Here is an 18,617-nt window from a genome sequence, read left to right as displayed (position 1 = left end):
ATAACCAGGTCATAGTTCATCTTAATTGGTAGCATTTTTAGTCTGCTGTGGAGTTTGTCAAACTGAAGGAGAGAAAAGTTCAGTCTCTCTGCCTTCGGTTCTGGGAGCCAGTGAACTGGCCAGCACTGCCAAAGGCAGCTGGGCTCAGAGCCAGGCTATTTGGTGGTGGCGTGGGTGGGCAGGGGGCATCCTCTGGTGGGAGGTCCCAGACTGAGTGGAGAAGGTCCAGCAGGACTGGGCAGAGGGCACCGTGGCTTTTTGAGGTGTCAGGCCGCATTGGAGGGCAGCAATAGGTCATGGTTCTACCGAGGGTGAGTAAGGCTGCAGAGGTGCAGAATCGTCGTTGTGCAGGCAGAAGCAGAACTAGAATGTCCAGGCCGTGGTTAACGTGTCTCAGCTCAGTTCAGGCAAATGCAGAAAAGAGAGTCTGAGCACTGAGGTCAGAAACAGCTTCCAAGGCTCTACCTGGACAGTCGAGGCTCCTCAGGCCCCAGCATATTAATTCTGCACCGAGTGTCTATCCTTGGCTTTCCTTTATGAATTTTTATGGTGGTCCCTAGCTGGAGGTGGCAAGGGACAAACCGAAGGGCATGCCCAGTGCTGAGGACAGATGCCCAGGGTAGGGGTAAAGGCTGTGGGCACAGGGGTCGGCCCTGGCTTGGAAAACTGAGCACCACTTAGGAGCTGAGTGACCTCTTGATGAGTTACTTAATTGCTAACCTTGAGTCTTCTCATTTAGGCAAGTCTACACAGCTCTTTGAGGGAATTAAATTGGTTGATTTATATAAAGTCCTCAGCACAGGGCCTGGCTCAGGGGAAGCACTTCAGTGAAATCTTTATTCCTTCTGGGTCATGAGCTCTCACAAGGGGCCAGGTCCTGTTGGGATCATCATTAGAGGAGCCGCAATCCCTGATACTGGAGAGCTTGCACAGTCACACGGAGTGGCAGTTTGGAAATTCAGAAATCCTACCCTAAAGGCAAGAGCTGCTCTTTAGTTGAAGTGCCCGTGAGTCTTAAATTGTATCTTTAAAGGGCCAGTGAAGTATGGTATGGGGGGAAAGTAGGTTATTAGATCTTCTAGAGAAGCTTTATAAGGAAATAGCCCAAATCGTAACAGAAGGATGCCCACCTGGTGGGGAACACCAAGCCAAGGTCTTCTCTCCCCAAGGGACTGGGCTGGAGGAGGCGGCCACCTGGGGCCTGCCACGGTGAGTGCTGTGGGTTCTGTTTGCTGGAGTGCCTGGGCCTCTGCCATACTTTGATTGACATACTTCTCCCTTTGCATCCCCTTGGGAAGCAGGTCATGGGAGGTGAGCACCCATGGGAGGATGAGAGGGTGAGACAAAGTTCTCATCAAACTTCTCCGTCTATCAGGGTCAGCGCCTTGTGACAACAAAAATAGATTTTTAAACGTTTATGCAGTAAGGGGTCTTCACAGGCCCAAGTTTCAGCTGGCAGGAGGAGTGGGCAGCTGCATTTCAGTGGAAACGAGCCATCTTTGTGGATGGCATTGTTGACACAAAAGAGAAAGACTATAATAGCAATAAAAGCTATGATTTCAGTACACCGACTGTGTTATCTTCCCTCTTAGCCTTTCGTGTGGTTCTATTTATTATTCTTCTTAAATATTTACAGCATTCCTCTGAAAATAAGAATAATGATAATACAAAATTAATAATATTAATGATAATGATGGTAATATCCCCTTTTTGCGTGTCTCTGCTATGCCACAGTCTGTGCTAGATGGTTTATCCACATTATTTCTAATCCTCACAATAACGCTGTGAGAATTTTCCTCCCATTTTACAACTAAGGAAATCAGGGCTCAGTGAGGCTGTGTAAGTTGCTGAACAACCTAGTTGGCAAGCAACCACGCCTGGATTTGAACCAATGTCTTTCCCTCTGAAGAGCCCTGCATGGGTTTTGGGCTTTCTGAGTCAGAAGTTATTTCAGTACCATCAGAAATGGAATGGAATGAAGAATATTAATCTTTTTAAAATAATGCTTTTGTTTCCTCTGCACAGATACCCCAAAAGACACCTGTGCTTATATGTTCATTGCGGCACTATTTATAATAGCAAAGTCATGCAACTAACCTAAATGTCCACCAACGGTTGATTGGATAAAGAAAATCTGGTGCATATATACCATGGAATACCACACAGCCGTAAAAAGAATGAAATAGTGTCCTTTGCAGCAATAGGAATGGAGGTAGAGGACATCACTTTAAGTGAACTAACTCAGAAGCAGAAAATCAAATATTGCATGCTCTCACCTATAAGTGGGAGCTGAACAATGGGTACACGTAGACATAAAGATGGAGAGAAGGACAGTGGGGACTCCAAAAGTGGGGAGGAGTGGAAGAGGTAGTGAGGGTTACACCATTACCTAGCAGGCACAGTGTTTAATATTTGAAGGATAGGTGTGCTCTCCCCACTATTATGTAATATACATATGTAACAAACAGGCACCTGCACCCCCTGAACCTAAAATAAAAATTTAAAAAGAATATGACTCTTTTCCATGAAGCCCCAGATCTCTCTGGAGTTTTAGCCTGCATTCATTCCTTCAATCTGTTCTTGAGAAGCAGAAAGAAGCAGAAAGGAAGGTTTCATATCTGCATCTGAGGATCCTGAAAAAGGCCATTTCTTGCACCTCAAGAAACATTTCGGGACCTGGCTGTTCTCCCCCAGCCTCTTTTTCTTCCATCTAGGTTTTGAGATTCTCTTCCTTGCATTTTTCTGCCTTCCTCCTTATGTTAAATTATTCCAAGTTAGCCCCACCAATGCCCCTCCTATATATCTTCTCATGCCTAGTGGTAGTAAGATTTTTCTCTGTGCCAGGGAAAAGAATTAGCTTCTGAGTTGGAACTCATTTCTCTCCACTCTAATCCTATCCATCCTCAAATTTTCAACCCTAGTAGAACTTTCTTGAAGAGATTCTTGATAATGCTTTCTGTCTTCTCAAATCCTATATCACTTTCCATCAGCCAAATTCTGCTGGAATTAGTTGCCTGTGCCTTAGATGTTGGTGTGTGTATGTCTCTTCTTACTCAGTAGCTCAGAAAGATTTGGAAGACAGGGATTGTGCCTCTGTTATCCCTGAGCCTCACTCATAGTAGATTTCCCCAGACCATTATAGAATCAATAAAAGCACTCCTCCTTGATGCTCCCTTTATTTCTGATACCTAGATGCGCCTCTGAGCTTCACACTGTCGCTGCTATACACATGGATCTGTAGAAACTCAGACCCCCAGGACAGCACGTGAGAATGTGACCAGACTCCCTGCTCTAGTACTGCGTCCACCTCAGGTGGAGGCCTCTTACCTCCATTGGGGATAGCGCCATCCTCTGTGAGTACTGCAGAGTGATGAGAGGTCATTCAGACCCTCCAGTGGTTGCCTGGCAATGTGCCTGGCTTTGCAATGTGCCTTTGCAATGTGCTGGGCCTGGGAGTACAGATGGTGCTTTCTGTTTCAGACCCAGGAAATCAAATTCCTCTCTTCCTCTACTCTTCTATCCCTCCTCAGAATCTCCCAGGGGCTCATGGCACAGCACGATACAAATGTTTCCAGCGGGGAGGTCACTAGACACTGGATCTGGTGGGACAGATTGGACTGACCAGTAAGTGATCAGTGACTCTGTCTCTACTCCAGCTGCTGGAGTAGAGCATGGGCTCGTCAGGACCATGGACAAGGCTAAAAAAACTGAAATCTTGTTTTTTTTTTTTTTTTTTTCCTTCCTTTTTCTTACCAGCTGTCTTGGTGAAGACAGTGAAGGCTAGTAAAGCTAAAATCCTCTTCTAAACAAACCGGGGGAGGGGAGCAAGTGACATCCTCCCTTCTTGGAAATTCCAGTCTTTGCATCATAAATCAGACCCTCTGGTTGTCTAAAGTGAGCTACATGGACAGAGCTCTCTCTTTCTGGAGGAAAGCCCTCATGTAAAAACCAGGTTGACACTTGTCCACTAAGTGCCTCCCACTGGAATGTAACTTGTTCAGGTATTCCACTCAGGTGTCATCGATTTCAGAGGGGTTCTTATTGCCTTTTTAAAAATTGCATACGGACTTGTTCGAACCAATATTCTTATATAAAACAGTGGAAAAAGCCATGATATTTTCTCTTCCCTTGAATTTTTTTTAGTATACACATTTTATATTCTGCCTTTAAAGCTATTTCTGTTGCACAGCTGCTTTACCGAGACTCAGACTCCTACGGGCCTGCTTGGTCCGACACATACCTTGAATATTCTTTCACAGTGTTTGATTTTTGCAGTTGGTTGTATAATGAGGAAGGAGTGTGCAGTGAATTTGGAGATTCCTATTAACGAGGTCACCCGTGAATCTATTTTCGTGTGCTTCTTTATTAGAAATAGCAGGGAACACGATAATATTTAAACACAACCACTTATAGGAGCTTGGCTTAAAAAATATACCTTAGTAAGTTTTCTTTTCCCATTTGGCATTTCAAAATGTTGTACTACAGTTTCTCATCATCAAAACGTCTCTTCTTCATTTACATTCTGGGACGTGAATAGAGACCATTACAAATGACTACGATATTGTGGGTTGGCACTGGAATTGGCAATCCTCTGCCTCAGGTAGACCATCTCTGGAGTGCCCCCATTCTGTTCTTGGTCTTGCTTTTGAAGATGGACTATAATGAAATAGACTCAGGACAAGATAGTAAGGCTGGGTAGGAAGTAGAAGAGTGTTATCTTCACTTTTCCTAATGTTCCCTTAAAGAATAATTTATCTGAATTTAGATTTGGAAGCCACATAATTTTCTAGCGTGATGATGTATCAAAGTTCATTTAACTCACTTTCTATTGTTGGATATATTAGGTGCTTACAATGTTTTGTTAATATATATAACACGTGAAAATATCTCACATAAATTCCTTTTTATAATTTTTATTTTTGTAGAGACAGAATCTCTCTATGTTGCCCATACTGGTCTCAAACTCTCAGCCTCAAGTCATGCTCCCACCTCAGCCTCCCAATGCACTGGGACTACAGGTGTGAGCCACGGTGCCCCGCCCTCACATAAACACTCTAGGGAGGATATCTCATGAAAAAATAGAGACTGGTGTGGTCCCATGTTGTACCTAATGATAGAATCACTGAACAAAAACTACTGTGGGACAGATTTTAATTCAACCTAAGAAAAACTTAACAACTAGAGCTTCTGGCCTCTCTGGAACAGGTTGCCTTGTGGGGGAGGAGGTGAAGCTGCAGGCACAGCAGGTGCTAGACTCCAGGCCAACTGGGCCACCTGCCAGGTGTGGTCCTTCTTGAAATAACAGGCCTACGTCAACCGTGAGACACCGTGGTACCTGGCATAACTATTGCTTGCTGGGGGCATTGAAAAACCACAGGCATTATTGTCTCTTAGGAGCAGAAACTGTGAATCCTTTTGAATTGCTGAATACAAATGCCCTGAATGAGCCACTAGAGCCAGGGCCAAGGACAGAACATGAGATTGGAGTTGTTGAGGCAGATATTCTTTTATTTCAGGCAGATACTTTATGAATGTGGCCTGGTTATTTAGATCATTTCAAAAATCACCTAAAGTGAACCACAGTCCTTCATTTTGTTGCATTGCTCAGGACTTGGCCAACATCTTGCCAACATCAGCATGTTATTAAAAATATACTACTGATCCCTTTCAAATGCAGAGAGTTTTATGGTTGATATAGCACTTTCTCATATATTTCTCCCTTCACTATCACTTTCTAAGAAGGCATGGCAAATATTATTATCTCAATTTTTATATGGGGAAACTGAGGCATGGAACATTGAGTGACTCACCCAATGCCATGTGGTAGCATCAGACCTGGGATGGATCTAGCCTGTGGAAATTGGAATCATGCAAGCAAGGCAGTATTTTTGGCTATGCAAATGACTAGCAATGTAACTTTGGGCAGTCTTATAAGTAAGATGATGGTGGTGGAATAAGATAAAGTCCAAAGTGTCTACCATATTGCTGTTGTCTGAGATTCTCCTGCCTCTCCATACAGCATGCTATCTACTGTGGTCTTTACTTCTTGCTTGGCAGGTGGGAGGTGAAACAAGTGGAGTTTGTGGGTTGGGTGAAGCAATAGGATGCGCTGGGGTGTGTTTCCAGGGCGGTAACATGAGATCCTTCAGCTGCCATAAGATCCGTTCCCAATAGATCGCTTTCAGAAGCTTGAGATCCTTGGCTGCATTTTGATTCCGGGTTTGGAATTTGAGAATATGTTTATTTACTTTGTCGGTTCAGTTGGGGCGTGCGGTGGTGGAGGTGGCCTTTATGAATTCAACAACCCTAAATGGAGAAGAGTCAGCTTGAATAGTGAGGTCTCCCCGTGTTACAAAGTATGGGGTTGCAAGGAAAGTTATAGTTTAGTCTGATTCTATTTTTTAATTTTCTAAGTGTAACTATTTAACTCTAAGCTAGATTTTATACTGCTTAAAGGCTCTAGACAAAGCTAACTTCTTCCTTGACTACAAAAGTAAAATGTGATTGTTGAAGAAAAATTTAAAAATGAAGACAATTGCAAAAGCAATTTTCTGTCATTTCCCAAAGATAAGTGCTCTTAAAATTATGTTATAATTTCCTGGAATGTTTTTAATGCAATATACATATTTTAAAACAAATTTAGTGTAATACTATACATACTTATAGATCTCTTTTGTTAATAGTAAACCTTTTCCTAATATTCCCTTAAAGACTAATTTATCTGAATTTAGATTTGGAAGCCACATAATTTTCTAGCGTGATGATGTATCAAAGTTCATTTAACCCACTTTCTATTGTTGGATGTATTAGGTGCTTACAACATTTTGTTAATATATATAACACGTAAAAATATCTCACATAAATTCTTATTTAGAATTTTTATTTTTGTAGAGACAGAATCTATGTTGCCCATGCTGGCCTCAAACTCTTGGTCTCAAGCCATGCTCCCACCTCAGCCTCCCAAAGCACTGTGACTACAGGCGTGAGCTATGGTGCCCCGCCCTCACGTAAACTCTTGGCAAGGCATTAGATGTAAGTCTGGTATGTTCCAACAGAAAAACTATAGCGGGATTTCTATTTTTTAGGGTATAGCCACTCTGTTGGGCATTTGTGAGAAAATTATAACCTAGGCAAGTATTATAGTTAATCGATATGGTAACGTCAAGAGTGTAGGGAGACCCATCCCTCTGTCACTATTGTCAGACCTGTTACTGTGATCCTGGCTTTTCAGACGGTTAATATCCTGCATAAACATCAAAGCAGGCCAGGCGCGGTGGCTCACGCCTGTAATCCCAGCACTTTGGGAGGCCGAGGCGGGTGGATCACAAGGTCAGGAGATCGAGACCATCCTGGCTAACACAGTGAAACCCCGTCTCTACTAAAAATACAAAAAATTAGCTGGGCATGCCGGCGGGCGCCTGTAGTCCCAGCTACTCCGGAGGCTGAGGCAGGAGAATGGCGTGAACCCGGGAGGCGGAGCTTGCAGTGAGCCGAGATCAGGCCACTGCACTCCAGCCTGGGAGACAGCGAGACTCCGTCTCAAAAAAAAAAAAAAAAAAAAAAAAAGAAAAAAAACATCAAAGCAGTGGACTCATTTTTCTTTTCTGTTGATTCTCCTGTAGCCTGATGAAGTCCTCCGATATCGATCAGGATTTATTTACAGACAGTTACTGCAAGGTGTGCAGTGCACAACTGATCTCCGAATCGCAGCGTGTGGCCCACTACGAGGTAAGGACAGCGTTTCCCACTCTGTTTGCAAATGCAGAAGAGAGCAGCCCCGGTCATTGTTGTAGGACTCCAGGATCCTCCCTCTGGACTTGGGGCAGATTTGAAGAACCACAGGACTTGAACCTGTACAGTCTGAGGTCAAGGCCAGGACAAGTGTATATGTGTGGGGTTGGGAGTGAGGGTTGGGGATGTCATTGTCAGACGCTGGCTGCTTCCCAGATCCTTTTTTAAAATTTGTGTCTCAGCCCCTGGAGACTCTGCTTGGGCTTTCTCTACTTGTTAAATCTGTTTCTGTGCATCCACAAAGTTCCATTCAGGGATCCGGAGTGGAAGGCATTGTGTCAGCTTCTGTCTCCGCCTATGACCCCAAAGAAAAGCTCAGAAGACATTTGTTAACCACTGTAGGGAAAGAGCAACAAGCGATGAAGCAGCCGTTGGCCACTTCCTCCCCGAAAATTGCTTCCACCTGATGGCCAATACCCAACATATGCTTATCACGATTAAAATGCCTTCTGCAGAGTTATAACCAAGTTTTAAAGTGCAAATACTCTCCAAAGTCATACATTAGTGGCACTGGCTCTTTAGGATGGAGGAGCAAAAGACCGCTTTTTAATCCTCTATTGGGAGCAGAGGATGAGAGCAGAGAGTTTGGCCTGTGTCCGAGGGTGAGGAGGGAATGAGGTGCTGTGGATGGAGTAAAGAGAGCTGGGGGATCCCAAGAGGCTGAGCGCTGCTAGGGAATGTTCTGTTTTCAAGAGAACATATACCAGTAGGAACATGAATCAATCCTTCCTTCCTTCCTTCCTTCCTTCCTTCCTTCCTTCCTTCCTTCCTTCCTTCCTTCCTTCCTTCCTTTCTTTCTTTCTTTCTTTCTTTCTTTCTTTCTTTCTTTCTTTCTTTCTTTCTTTCTTTCTTTCTTTCTTTCTTTCTTTCTTTCTTTCTTTCTTCTTTGTTTCTTTCCTCTTTCTTTCTTTTTCTTTCTTTTTTTTGAGACAGGGTCTCACTCAGTCACCCAGGCTGGAGGGCTGTGGCACAAGCATAACTCACGGCAACCTCCACCTCCTGGGCTAAAGCAATCCTCCCACCTTGGCCTCCTGAGCAGCGGGGACTACAGGCACATGCCACTGCACTCAGCCAATTTTTTACTTTTATTTTTAGTAGAGACTGGGTCTCACTAAGAACATGAGTTTTCAAGTGTAAGAACTTGTAAGTAATTTTAGATTGGAAGGCTTAGCCAGCAATTTTCTTCTTGTCTGACAAGTCTGACAAATGCCAGTTGTCACTGTCATTACGCAAACTCTGGTGGGCCTCAGATTCCTCTGTGCACAATAAAAATAATTATGATAACACACACACATATGCACCCAGAAAGACAATCAACGGGCCCTGCGTACTCCTCAGGATTTTGTGGTGACCAAATGAGATCTATCGAAATTGCGCCTGTGAAAATGCTTTGGAAGTTGTAAGGTCTACCAAACATGCAAAGTTATATGCTTATTCATCATTAACCTCTTTGCAGCAATGTTTTGATGAAAGCAAATGTTTGATGAAAATTTTAAAATCAGCATCTGTGAAAAAATTCATATAGTCATTGTTAAAAGGCAACCAAGTGTTAGCAGTCAAAAGAATTATCTAAAAAAGTCCATCGTTTGAAAGTAAGGACTTTCTAATTTCTGGGACTATGGCTTCATACACACACACACACACATACATATATACATACATATATACATACATATATATATGTATGTGTGTGTATATATGTATGCATATTTGTGTGTGATGGAGTCTCACTCTGTTGCCCAGACTAGAGTGCAGTGGCACAATCTCAGCTCACTGCAACCTCTTCCTCCGGGGTTCAAGTCATTCTCCTGCCTCAGCCTCTCCAGTGGCTGGGACTACAGGTGCATGACACCACACCTGGCTAATTTTTTTGTATTTTTAGTAGAGACGGGGTTTTACTGTGTTAGCCAGGATGAACTCAATCTCCTGACCTTGTGATCTGCTCACCTTGGACTCCCAAAGTGCTGAGGTTAAAGGCATGAGCCACCATGCCCAGCCATATGGTTTTATTAATATGTTTTCCCCAGTTAAGGAAACGGGGGAATTTGTCCCTGCTCTGAAATTCCATAGCCTCCTATTAGTACTTTATGTTCTTCCTTTATTAGACTTTTTGTGTTCATTAGTAATCATCTTACTAGATTCATGAGGACAGGAACAGAGTTTTATTCATTTGATCTTTCATAATTGCTGGAATAGTGCCTGCCCATGACAGGTGTTCCGTGAGCGTTCGTGGAGGGGGTGGGTGTGTTACAAAACTGTACTGGTGACCCTGCCCCACATTGCCTGATTAGAAAAGTAATGTCAGAACATTGAAAACAATGAAAAATTGTTTAAAGAAAGAAAAATTTCTGGCCGGGCGCGGTGGCTCAAGCCTGTAATCCCAGCACTTTGGGAGGCCGAGGCGGGCGGATTACAAGGTCAGGAGATCGAGACCACAGTGAAACCCCGTCTCTACTAAAAATACAAAAAATTAGCCAGGCGCGGTGGCGGGCGCCTGTAGTCCTAGCTACTCAGGAGGCTGAGGCAGGAGAATGGTGTGAACCCAGGAGGCGGAGCTTGCAGTGAGCCGAGATCGCGCCACTGCACTCCAGCCTGGGCAACAGCGTGAGACTCCGTCTCAAAAAAAAAAAAAAAAAAAAAAAGAAAAATTTCAGCTGCTCAATTAAGTGTTTAGTTATTTGATCGCACATTTTGCACGTTTTCCTGTTAACATACTGTACCTTCGCTGTTGCACAATCTAATTGTTTAGAGAATGTGTTAGTGTTTGTTGAATGTAGCTAGATGACAGAGAAAATAAAGCAATTACAATAGATCTGCAATTAACAGTGTTACACATCATCAAGATAACATTAAATGCATTCCCATTAAATGTGGATGGGAACTCTGAATGATATTTCCCTCCCTTCCTCCAGGCAAAGGTAAGGCCCTTCCTACAGTGAGAAATAGCTGTGCATTCTTGCCACAAGGCTGCTGAGCATGTGAAAAGGACACAGTCAGGACGGAGGATACCTTATATCAATCTCCGGTCTCTCCAGCTTTGGTTGAGGCTTCTCCAGCACCACTTCTTTCTCTCTAAGAAGATAGCGTGCGTCAGACGATCTCTAAGGCCATTTGAAAACTGATATTCTGATTCTATCGATCTGCCCCTTCCCTCCAGAGACACCTTCCCTGCCGAAGTGACTTATGGAATGGGTCTCTAGGAGATCAAAATTCCATTCAATTCATTGAAACTGTTGTCACATTTAGTCTCCATGCCCTATTACTGATTTATTGTTTTAGTATGATTTCATTTTTCAGTTCAACCTGATAATTGTCTCAGCTTCCCTATGGGGCAAATCAGTGAGAATCCACTGTGTATTTTCTGTATATCCAGCAATATTAGTGTTAGTTATTGCAGGGGATTCTGGACCTATATGAGAAATGATCCTTGTCCCTGAGAAGCTCATAAACGTCATTGACAGAAAAAGTCACAGATAGTTCAGTGTGGCAAAAATGCCTGTGTGATTCCAAGCACATGATCTGTAGAATTCTGCTGTCTGCTTTTAAGCAGCTACTGGTGGAATCTGATACAAAGAAAGTGTTAGTTATTTTGCCGACTTGGCGTCCTGTTGTATGCTACAAGGTGCTGTTAACTTTGTAGATATTTGCATATTACAATTTAAAAGAGGGAGGCATCACTTAGAGCTACTATGACCAAGAAAGACTTGTTGGAGAATGTCATGATTTATCCATGCCTCCACAAATGGGTTAAGTTTAGGGGTGAGTGGAATGAGAAAAATCTTGGTATCAATATTTAAGGAATATTGAGGGGGCTACTCTGGCAGGATTGTGTTAGGAAAGGATGGGGTCAGGATATCAAGGAAAGAAGAGTTTGGAGTCTGTGAGGCTCTTAAGCATTTGGCAGCATAACGCTTTAACTGAATATTTCTAAATGACAGATAGTTGGTGGTGGTCAGGGCGTATTGTTGGGGAAAAGAATGGCTTTTGGTATGACTTTTGCTGTGAGACTATGTGTTAGTCTTCCAAAGTAGGAGAGCAAAACAAAACAGATGGGTTAATGCCTAATAGTTGCACACCCCATTTAAAAGGCTGAACCTTCGCACAAGAGGACCGAAAAACCTAATATATGTCTAGTCAACCAAACCTTTACATGCTATGCTTTAAAAATCTCTTTTTGCATATGAAGTCCTCAGGTGGAAAAAAATGGGGAACAGAGAGGCATTATTATTTTTCTTACTTGCTAAGCGTTAAGAACACATTAACGTTTCAGTAGGAAATACAATTAGATGTCTCTATTCACTGGACGAATAGTCTGAGTCAATAGACACAGACACAGAAGGAAGACAAAACTTTCAGAGGAAAGGGCCTAAGTGTTACAGGGGTAAAAAACAGTTTCCCAGGGAGGCCATTTGTGTGGTTTGCTGCAGTTTCAAGTGGCTAAAGAATAATTTCCTGCAAAGGGAAAGAGTTCTTGTATGAGTGAAGGAGTGACTTTCTGCAATGTGGAAAGAAGAGAAAAGTACAGGGCAGAAAGATGATATATGTGTGTATACACACATACACACTCCCCCCACACACATAAACACACACCCACCCCCAACCCCCAACACACACACGCCCACACTCACACATACATATACACACACATACACACATACTCGCCCCCACATACACATACACCCACCCCCAACCCCCCAACACACACCCACACCCACACATACACATACACACACATACACACATACTCCCTCCACACACATATACACACACCCACCCCCAACCTCCAACACACACACCCACACATACATACACATACACACACACATACACACTCTCCCCCCACACACATACACACGCACCCACCCCCAACCCCCAACACACACAACCCACATACACATACACGTACACACACACATACACATACACACATACTCCCTCCACACACATACAAACATACACCCACCCGCAACACACACCCACACCCACACATACACACACATAAACACACACATACACATAGACACATACATATATGCCCCCACTTCCTACACACACCTACACACATAAACACACACTCATACACACAAACACACACATAAACACAAATGCACATATAAACACACACACACATAAACATCCACATAAACATACACATATACACACATAAACACATACATACACACACCCACATATACACACACACAAACACACCCATAAACACACACACAAACACACCCACACCCACACATTAAACACACACATACACACGTGTTTATACACACACACACATAGACACCCACCCATACACACATAAACACACCCATATACACAAATACACATATACACACATAAACACACAAACACATCCCCACACAGAAACACACACACATAAACATACACATACACGTGTTTATACACACACACAAACACACACCCACCCGCTCAACACACACACCCACACCCACACATACACACATACACATGCACATATACACACATATACACATAAACACACATACACCCCACCCCCCACACATACACACATACACACACACAGATACACAGAGTCCGCCCACATACACACAAACACACACCTACATACACACAAATGCAAACATAAACACACACAGATACACCCACATAAAGACATACATAAACACCCACACACGCCCACATCCACAAATACACACATAAACACACACACAAACATACACACACATGGCTGGGCGTGGTGGCTCACACCTGTATTCCTAGCACTTTGGGAGGCCAAGGTGGGCAGATCATGAGGTCAGAAGATCAAGACCATCCTGGCTAACACGGTGAAACCCCGTCTCTACTAAAAATACAAAAAATTAGCCAGGCCTGGTGGTGGGTGTCTGTAGTCCCAGCTGCTCGGGAGGCTGAGGCAGGAGAATGGTGTGAACCCGGGAGGTGGAGCTTGCAGTGAGCCGAGATGGTGCCATTGCACTCCAGCCTGGGTGACACAGTGAGACTCCGTCTCAAAACAAAACACGTATGCACACATATACACACACCCACACATACACACACAAACACACAAACACACCTCCACACATAAACACACACATACACGTGTGTTTATACACACACATACACACACCCCAACACACACATTCACACATACACACATACACATACACACACATACACATAAACACATATACACCCCAACCCCCACACATACACACATAAACACACACAGATACACACCCCACACATAAACACATATACACACACACCCCCACATACACACAAACGCACACATAAACACACACACATACACCCACATAAAGACATACATAAATACCCACACACATACCCACATCCACACATCCACACACAGACACACACACTTAAACTCACACACATATACACATAAACACCCACATATACATATACACAAAAACACCACATACACATATAAACACACCCCGACACATACACACACATAAACACACACATATATGCACACGTAAATACACCCACTGCAACACACCCACACCCACGCATACACACATACACATACATACACATATACACACATACACATACCCCCTGACACTCTCCATGCATATACACATACATAAACACACCTACATACATATGCACAAATGCACACATAAACATATACTCGGACATACACACACACACCCATACACACCTAAACATACACATAGACACACACAGACACATACACACACACATACATGCATACACATACACACACACCCCAGATACTCCCCCACACACATACACACACATACACACATACATGCACTCCCACATACAGATACACACATAAACACCAAAACACACACTCACACACGTACACACATACACACACAAATGCACACATAAACACATGCACATACACACATGTACACACATGTACACACATACACATAAACACACATACATCCCCAGACACCACACACACACATATACATAAGCACACACTATACACACACTCTCACAGACATACACACAAACACCCCACACACCCACACACATACACACACAAACACACACACACACACACCCATATACACATGTAAACATCCACACCCGCACACGCATACCCACTTAAATCACATCCACAGATACACGCCAATACTCACATAAATGCACACACATACACACCCATACACAAACGCACACATACACACATATATACACATATACATCCACCCACCCACACACATACACACATACATTCGCATACACACACACACACACACACGGAAAGTCCATAATGTTGTGCATGGGTTTTTGTAAACTGTGACATTAAGTGAAATGCCGTATAATGGAACCAATATTTTTCCTCATCAATGTTATACTGAAATTACATTGAATGAAATGATGTTACTTGAGGACCTGCTAGACCTGGTTTCACTTAAAGGTTCAGTTTCCAAGAACCTATGGATGATGTTAAGTAAGGACTTTCTCTCTCCATATATATATATATATATATATATATATATATGAACATATAAAAACATATATATTCTCTATATATTCTCTCTATATATTATAATATATATTTAGAATACATACATATATATTAATAAAGGAATTCATACACACACACACACACACAGCCAAAGGAAGAAGGTACTGAGCAGACCTAGGAGAGTGGGAAGAACTCTTGCTGGGCAGATCCCATCAAGCCAGCCATACATGCACCAGCCCAGTTGCTTGTCCGTTCCTCTGAACCCTAATAAGCCTTGTGTTGCTGTGCCACATGTCTCATGAAATCAGTGGTTAGGCATCCTCGTCCCTCCCAAGAGGACTGCGAGCTTCCTGAGGGCAGGTGGGAGCCATGCGCTGAGTGTTTTTGTGCATTCTTGCCATACTTCTCCTGCTCCCCACTGTACAGCTTTGCTCCTGGCTGTCATTTACTGACACTGCCAGGGGATGCACAGGCTGGGGGGCTGGAGGTGGGGTGGACTGCAGGAGGGGAGGGGTGGGACAGTTTTGATGAAGGCCTAGATGTCTGCACCAGAAGAGGGGATGATGTATTAATACATTAAGCATTAGTCTACTTGAGACCCCTATGTCAAGACATGAGTTATGGGTGACAGTTTTATAGTTATGGCAAAGAGGTTTCTTCAAGCCAGTGGGAAAGTTTTCAAACATCTCTGAATCTTGATGTAATATCAGTACTGGTGAAAGAGCCCCTTTAGCCCACCCGGGAATGGCAGAATCTAGTATTGTTCACTCATCATGGTAGCAGCAGGCATATTGGGCCTACAGAGACATGCCAAAACATATATATTTTTTCTGTTTCTCCTGTTCTGATTGCCTTCCAACAGAACTTTGGCCTTGGCTGGCTTCTATTTAATCCAGGGGAACAGCTGGAAGGGCATTTTCTAGCTTCTGTGAGTCAGGTTGGAGATCAGGTGTAAGTGTCCGGTGGGTAGTGATAAAAAGGTGAAAATTAAGATTCTTAAAATGTGCTGATTAAAGTTTCATGACTTTCCAGAGCTACTAATGCCTTTGCTGCCTTTTCTCCCATAGACTCTCATACCTTCTTGTTACCTTTGCTTTTTCTTTTTTCTAATAGCCCGAAGTAAGCATGCGGGCTAAACAACTTTCTTCTGATGCGTGAGAGTTGTGAGTTTTAGATCAGGCTGTGTGACTGTAGCCTGTCAGCCCCACCCAGCACTGTACCAACTGGACTTGAGTACTGTCAGGGCCTGCCAGGCCCACACCTACCCTGGGTATTGCAGGTGAAGTGCTCAAGGAGATGCAAGTGCTAACTGGGTAAAGACTAGGAAAAGTCTTTATGGCAGGATGCCTGGAAGGATGCCTTCTTTGCATTACACATTAAGAATCACTGTTTCAGTATTTTTGAATGTCTTGGCATCATGACTGCTTAATTTCTCCCAGATGATGTTAGTACAGTTATTGGTACATTTGTCCAGGGTAATATCTTCATAATATCTTAGGACTTACTGACACAGATAATACTTTTGATATGATAAATAAAATTATTCCATATGGAAGATCTTTTTGGATGATTAGTGTGTGGTGGCTTATCCCTGATTGCCTGTTAATGTTCAACTTCTGTTTCATTGTCCATTTTATTTAAGACTTTTAATCTTCTGCAAGATTTCTAACTACTTTTTTATTTTCCTTTTGTTTTATTCCAGCAAAGCCGGCATGGGCATCTTACCTTTTATCAGTCATTATTAGTCAAAATAGTTCACTGGAACACAAAATGAATTGCTGGTAAGAGGCTATAACAAAGTAGACAACAATAGGCTGAAGAGCATACTCAACTCAGGGCAATATGCACATGGCTAAGAGCAGCTGTCAGATGATGTGCTTCGTGCTCATTGCTTAAGAGAACATGGGTAGGGTATGCTTTGTAGCCTGAGTTCTCATTTGCAGAGAGCAGTTGATGTCACTGAGTGGATTTTAGGAGTCAGACCATCACCCATTGGTTAGCACTCAGTCACTTAGCCCACCTACCTGCAGGAGAAGTTGGAAAATGCAGTTTGAATGTGTGGGTAAAAGGAAATGGATTTAACAAACACGTAGCATCATCTCTATCATGGTCTACCCTTCTGACCACCAACTATCCATCTCATTCTTCCTCTAACATGGAACACACATCCCCCTCTTAATAGGAGTGACCTCAAGTTCTTCCCAATCACTGTATTCAGCTCAAATTTCAGGATCTCCAGGAGTGGGCCTCCCTGTTGAGTGGAAATGTGGCTCCCCTTGGTTCGGTGACCTATGAGCAAAAGAGAAATATTACTGCTTTCCTCTAGTCTTTTCAGTGGTCATGATAACAGTAACATTCCCCACCCAGAAAAAAAGAAGAATGAAGACAAAGAGAAATCGCTGGTCCATAGCAAAGCTAGCATCCTGAAGGACGACACTGTAACTTTTCCCTTTCCATAAAGTGGGGCAAGTTCCCAGAATAGAATCTGATCTTCCTCTGCGGGAGGGACTTTCTTTTTCATTTTTCCCAGTGACCCCTGGCACTGACCCCTGGAGTTCTTTCCTGTCCATTATTCTCCTGGCCACATCAGAAATGGATCTTCGGTCTTCTCTTCTCCTAGGGGACTGCCAGCATTCATAGCCTACTTCTTTCCTGAGACTGATTTAAGACTTGCAGAATATTAAAAGTGTTTCTAATTTAGTGTCATAATGTCTTTAGTAATATTATTCTTTCAATAATGTAAAAAGGCTTCCAATTTATTTTTTTAGAAAGTTCCATGTATCAGTAACAAAACGATTCTCTCCTAGATACAATTTTGAGACTGCTTGTTTATTTTAATGCTTCCTTACCCCTGTGAGGAAGCATTGTCTCTCTTTTTTTTTTTTTCAATTTAATGGTAGGTATCTTGAGTTTATCTAAAAAAAGCAGGTGGAAAGACCATGCCCTTCATTAGATTTTTGCCAAAGGTCTGAGTCACATGCTCAACTGAGAAGTTTCCTTGTGTCTCCAACCCTCGATGTGTTTTAAAATGCCATCTCTCATGGTTGGATGTCTAGAAGCCATTGGCAAATGGCCTTTCAAACTCTCTATGTCCCAAATTTATGAATTATCTCTCTTACATATGACTTCTATCTGCTAATGGATCAGTTGTATTCTTACTTTTTTTTCTTGAAAAACTTGACCAAACACCAATATAGACAATTAGTAATGAATATAGTAACAAAATAACATATCTCAAAGTATTCTTCATCCTCTTTCAATTCTTCTAGAACTCTATCCGTGTCCTAAAAGTCCTAGAATAGAACCCTCTGGTTCTACAACCATTAGCTCAGTAGGCAGGTAGTGTGCCTTCCAA

General features: G+C 42.8%; 1 protein-coding gene across 1 annotated transcript in view; it reads left to right on the top strand.

Annotated features, from left to right (window-relative positions):
• The window catches only part of ZMAT4 (zinc finger matrin-type 4), a 376,943-nt gene that overhangs the window by 74,471 nt on the left and 283,855 nt on the right, over nucleotides 1–18,617 (top strand). Inside the window, exon 2 of the mRNA XM_015145228.3 lies at nucleotides 7,623–7,728. Coding sequence (XP_015000714.2) covers nucleotides 7,627–7,728 — 102 coding nt within the window. The 5' untranslated portion in view covers nucleotides 7,623–7,626. The remainder of the gene's footprint in view (nucleotides 1–7,622; nucleotides 7,729–18,617) is intronic.

Source organism: Macaca mulatta, chromosome 8, assembly GCF_049350105.2.
Source record: "Macaca mulatta isolate MMU2019108-1 chromosome 8, T2T-MMU8v2.0, whole genome shotgun sequence".
Lineage (NCBI taxonomy): Eukaryota > Metazoa > Chordata > Mammalia > Primates > Cercopithecidae > Macaca > Macaca mulatta.
The sequence above is the reverse complement of the archived record's forward strand: the minus strand, read 5'-3'. Positions and strand labels throughout refer to the sequence as shown.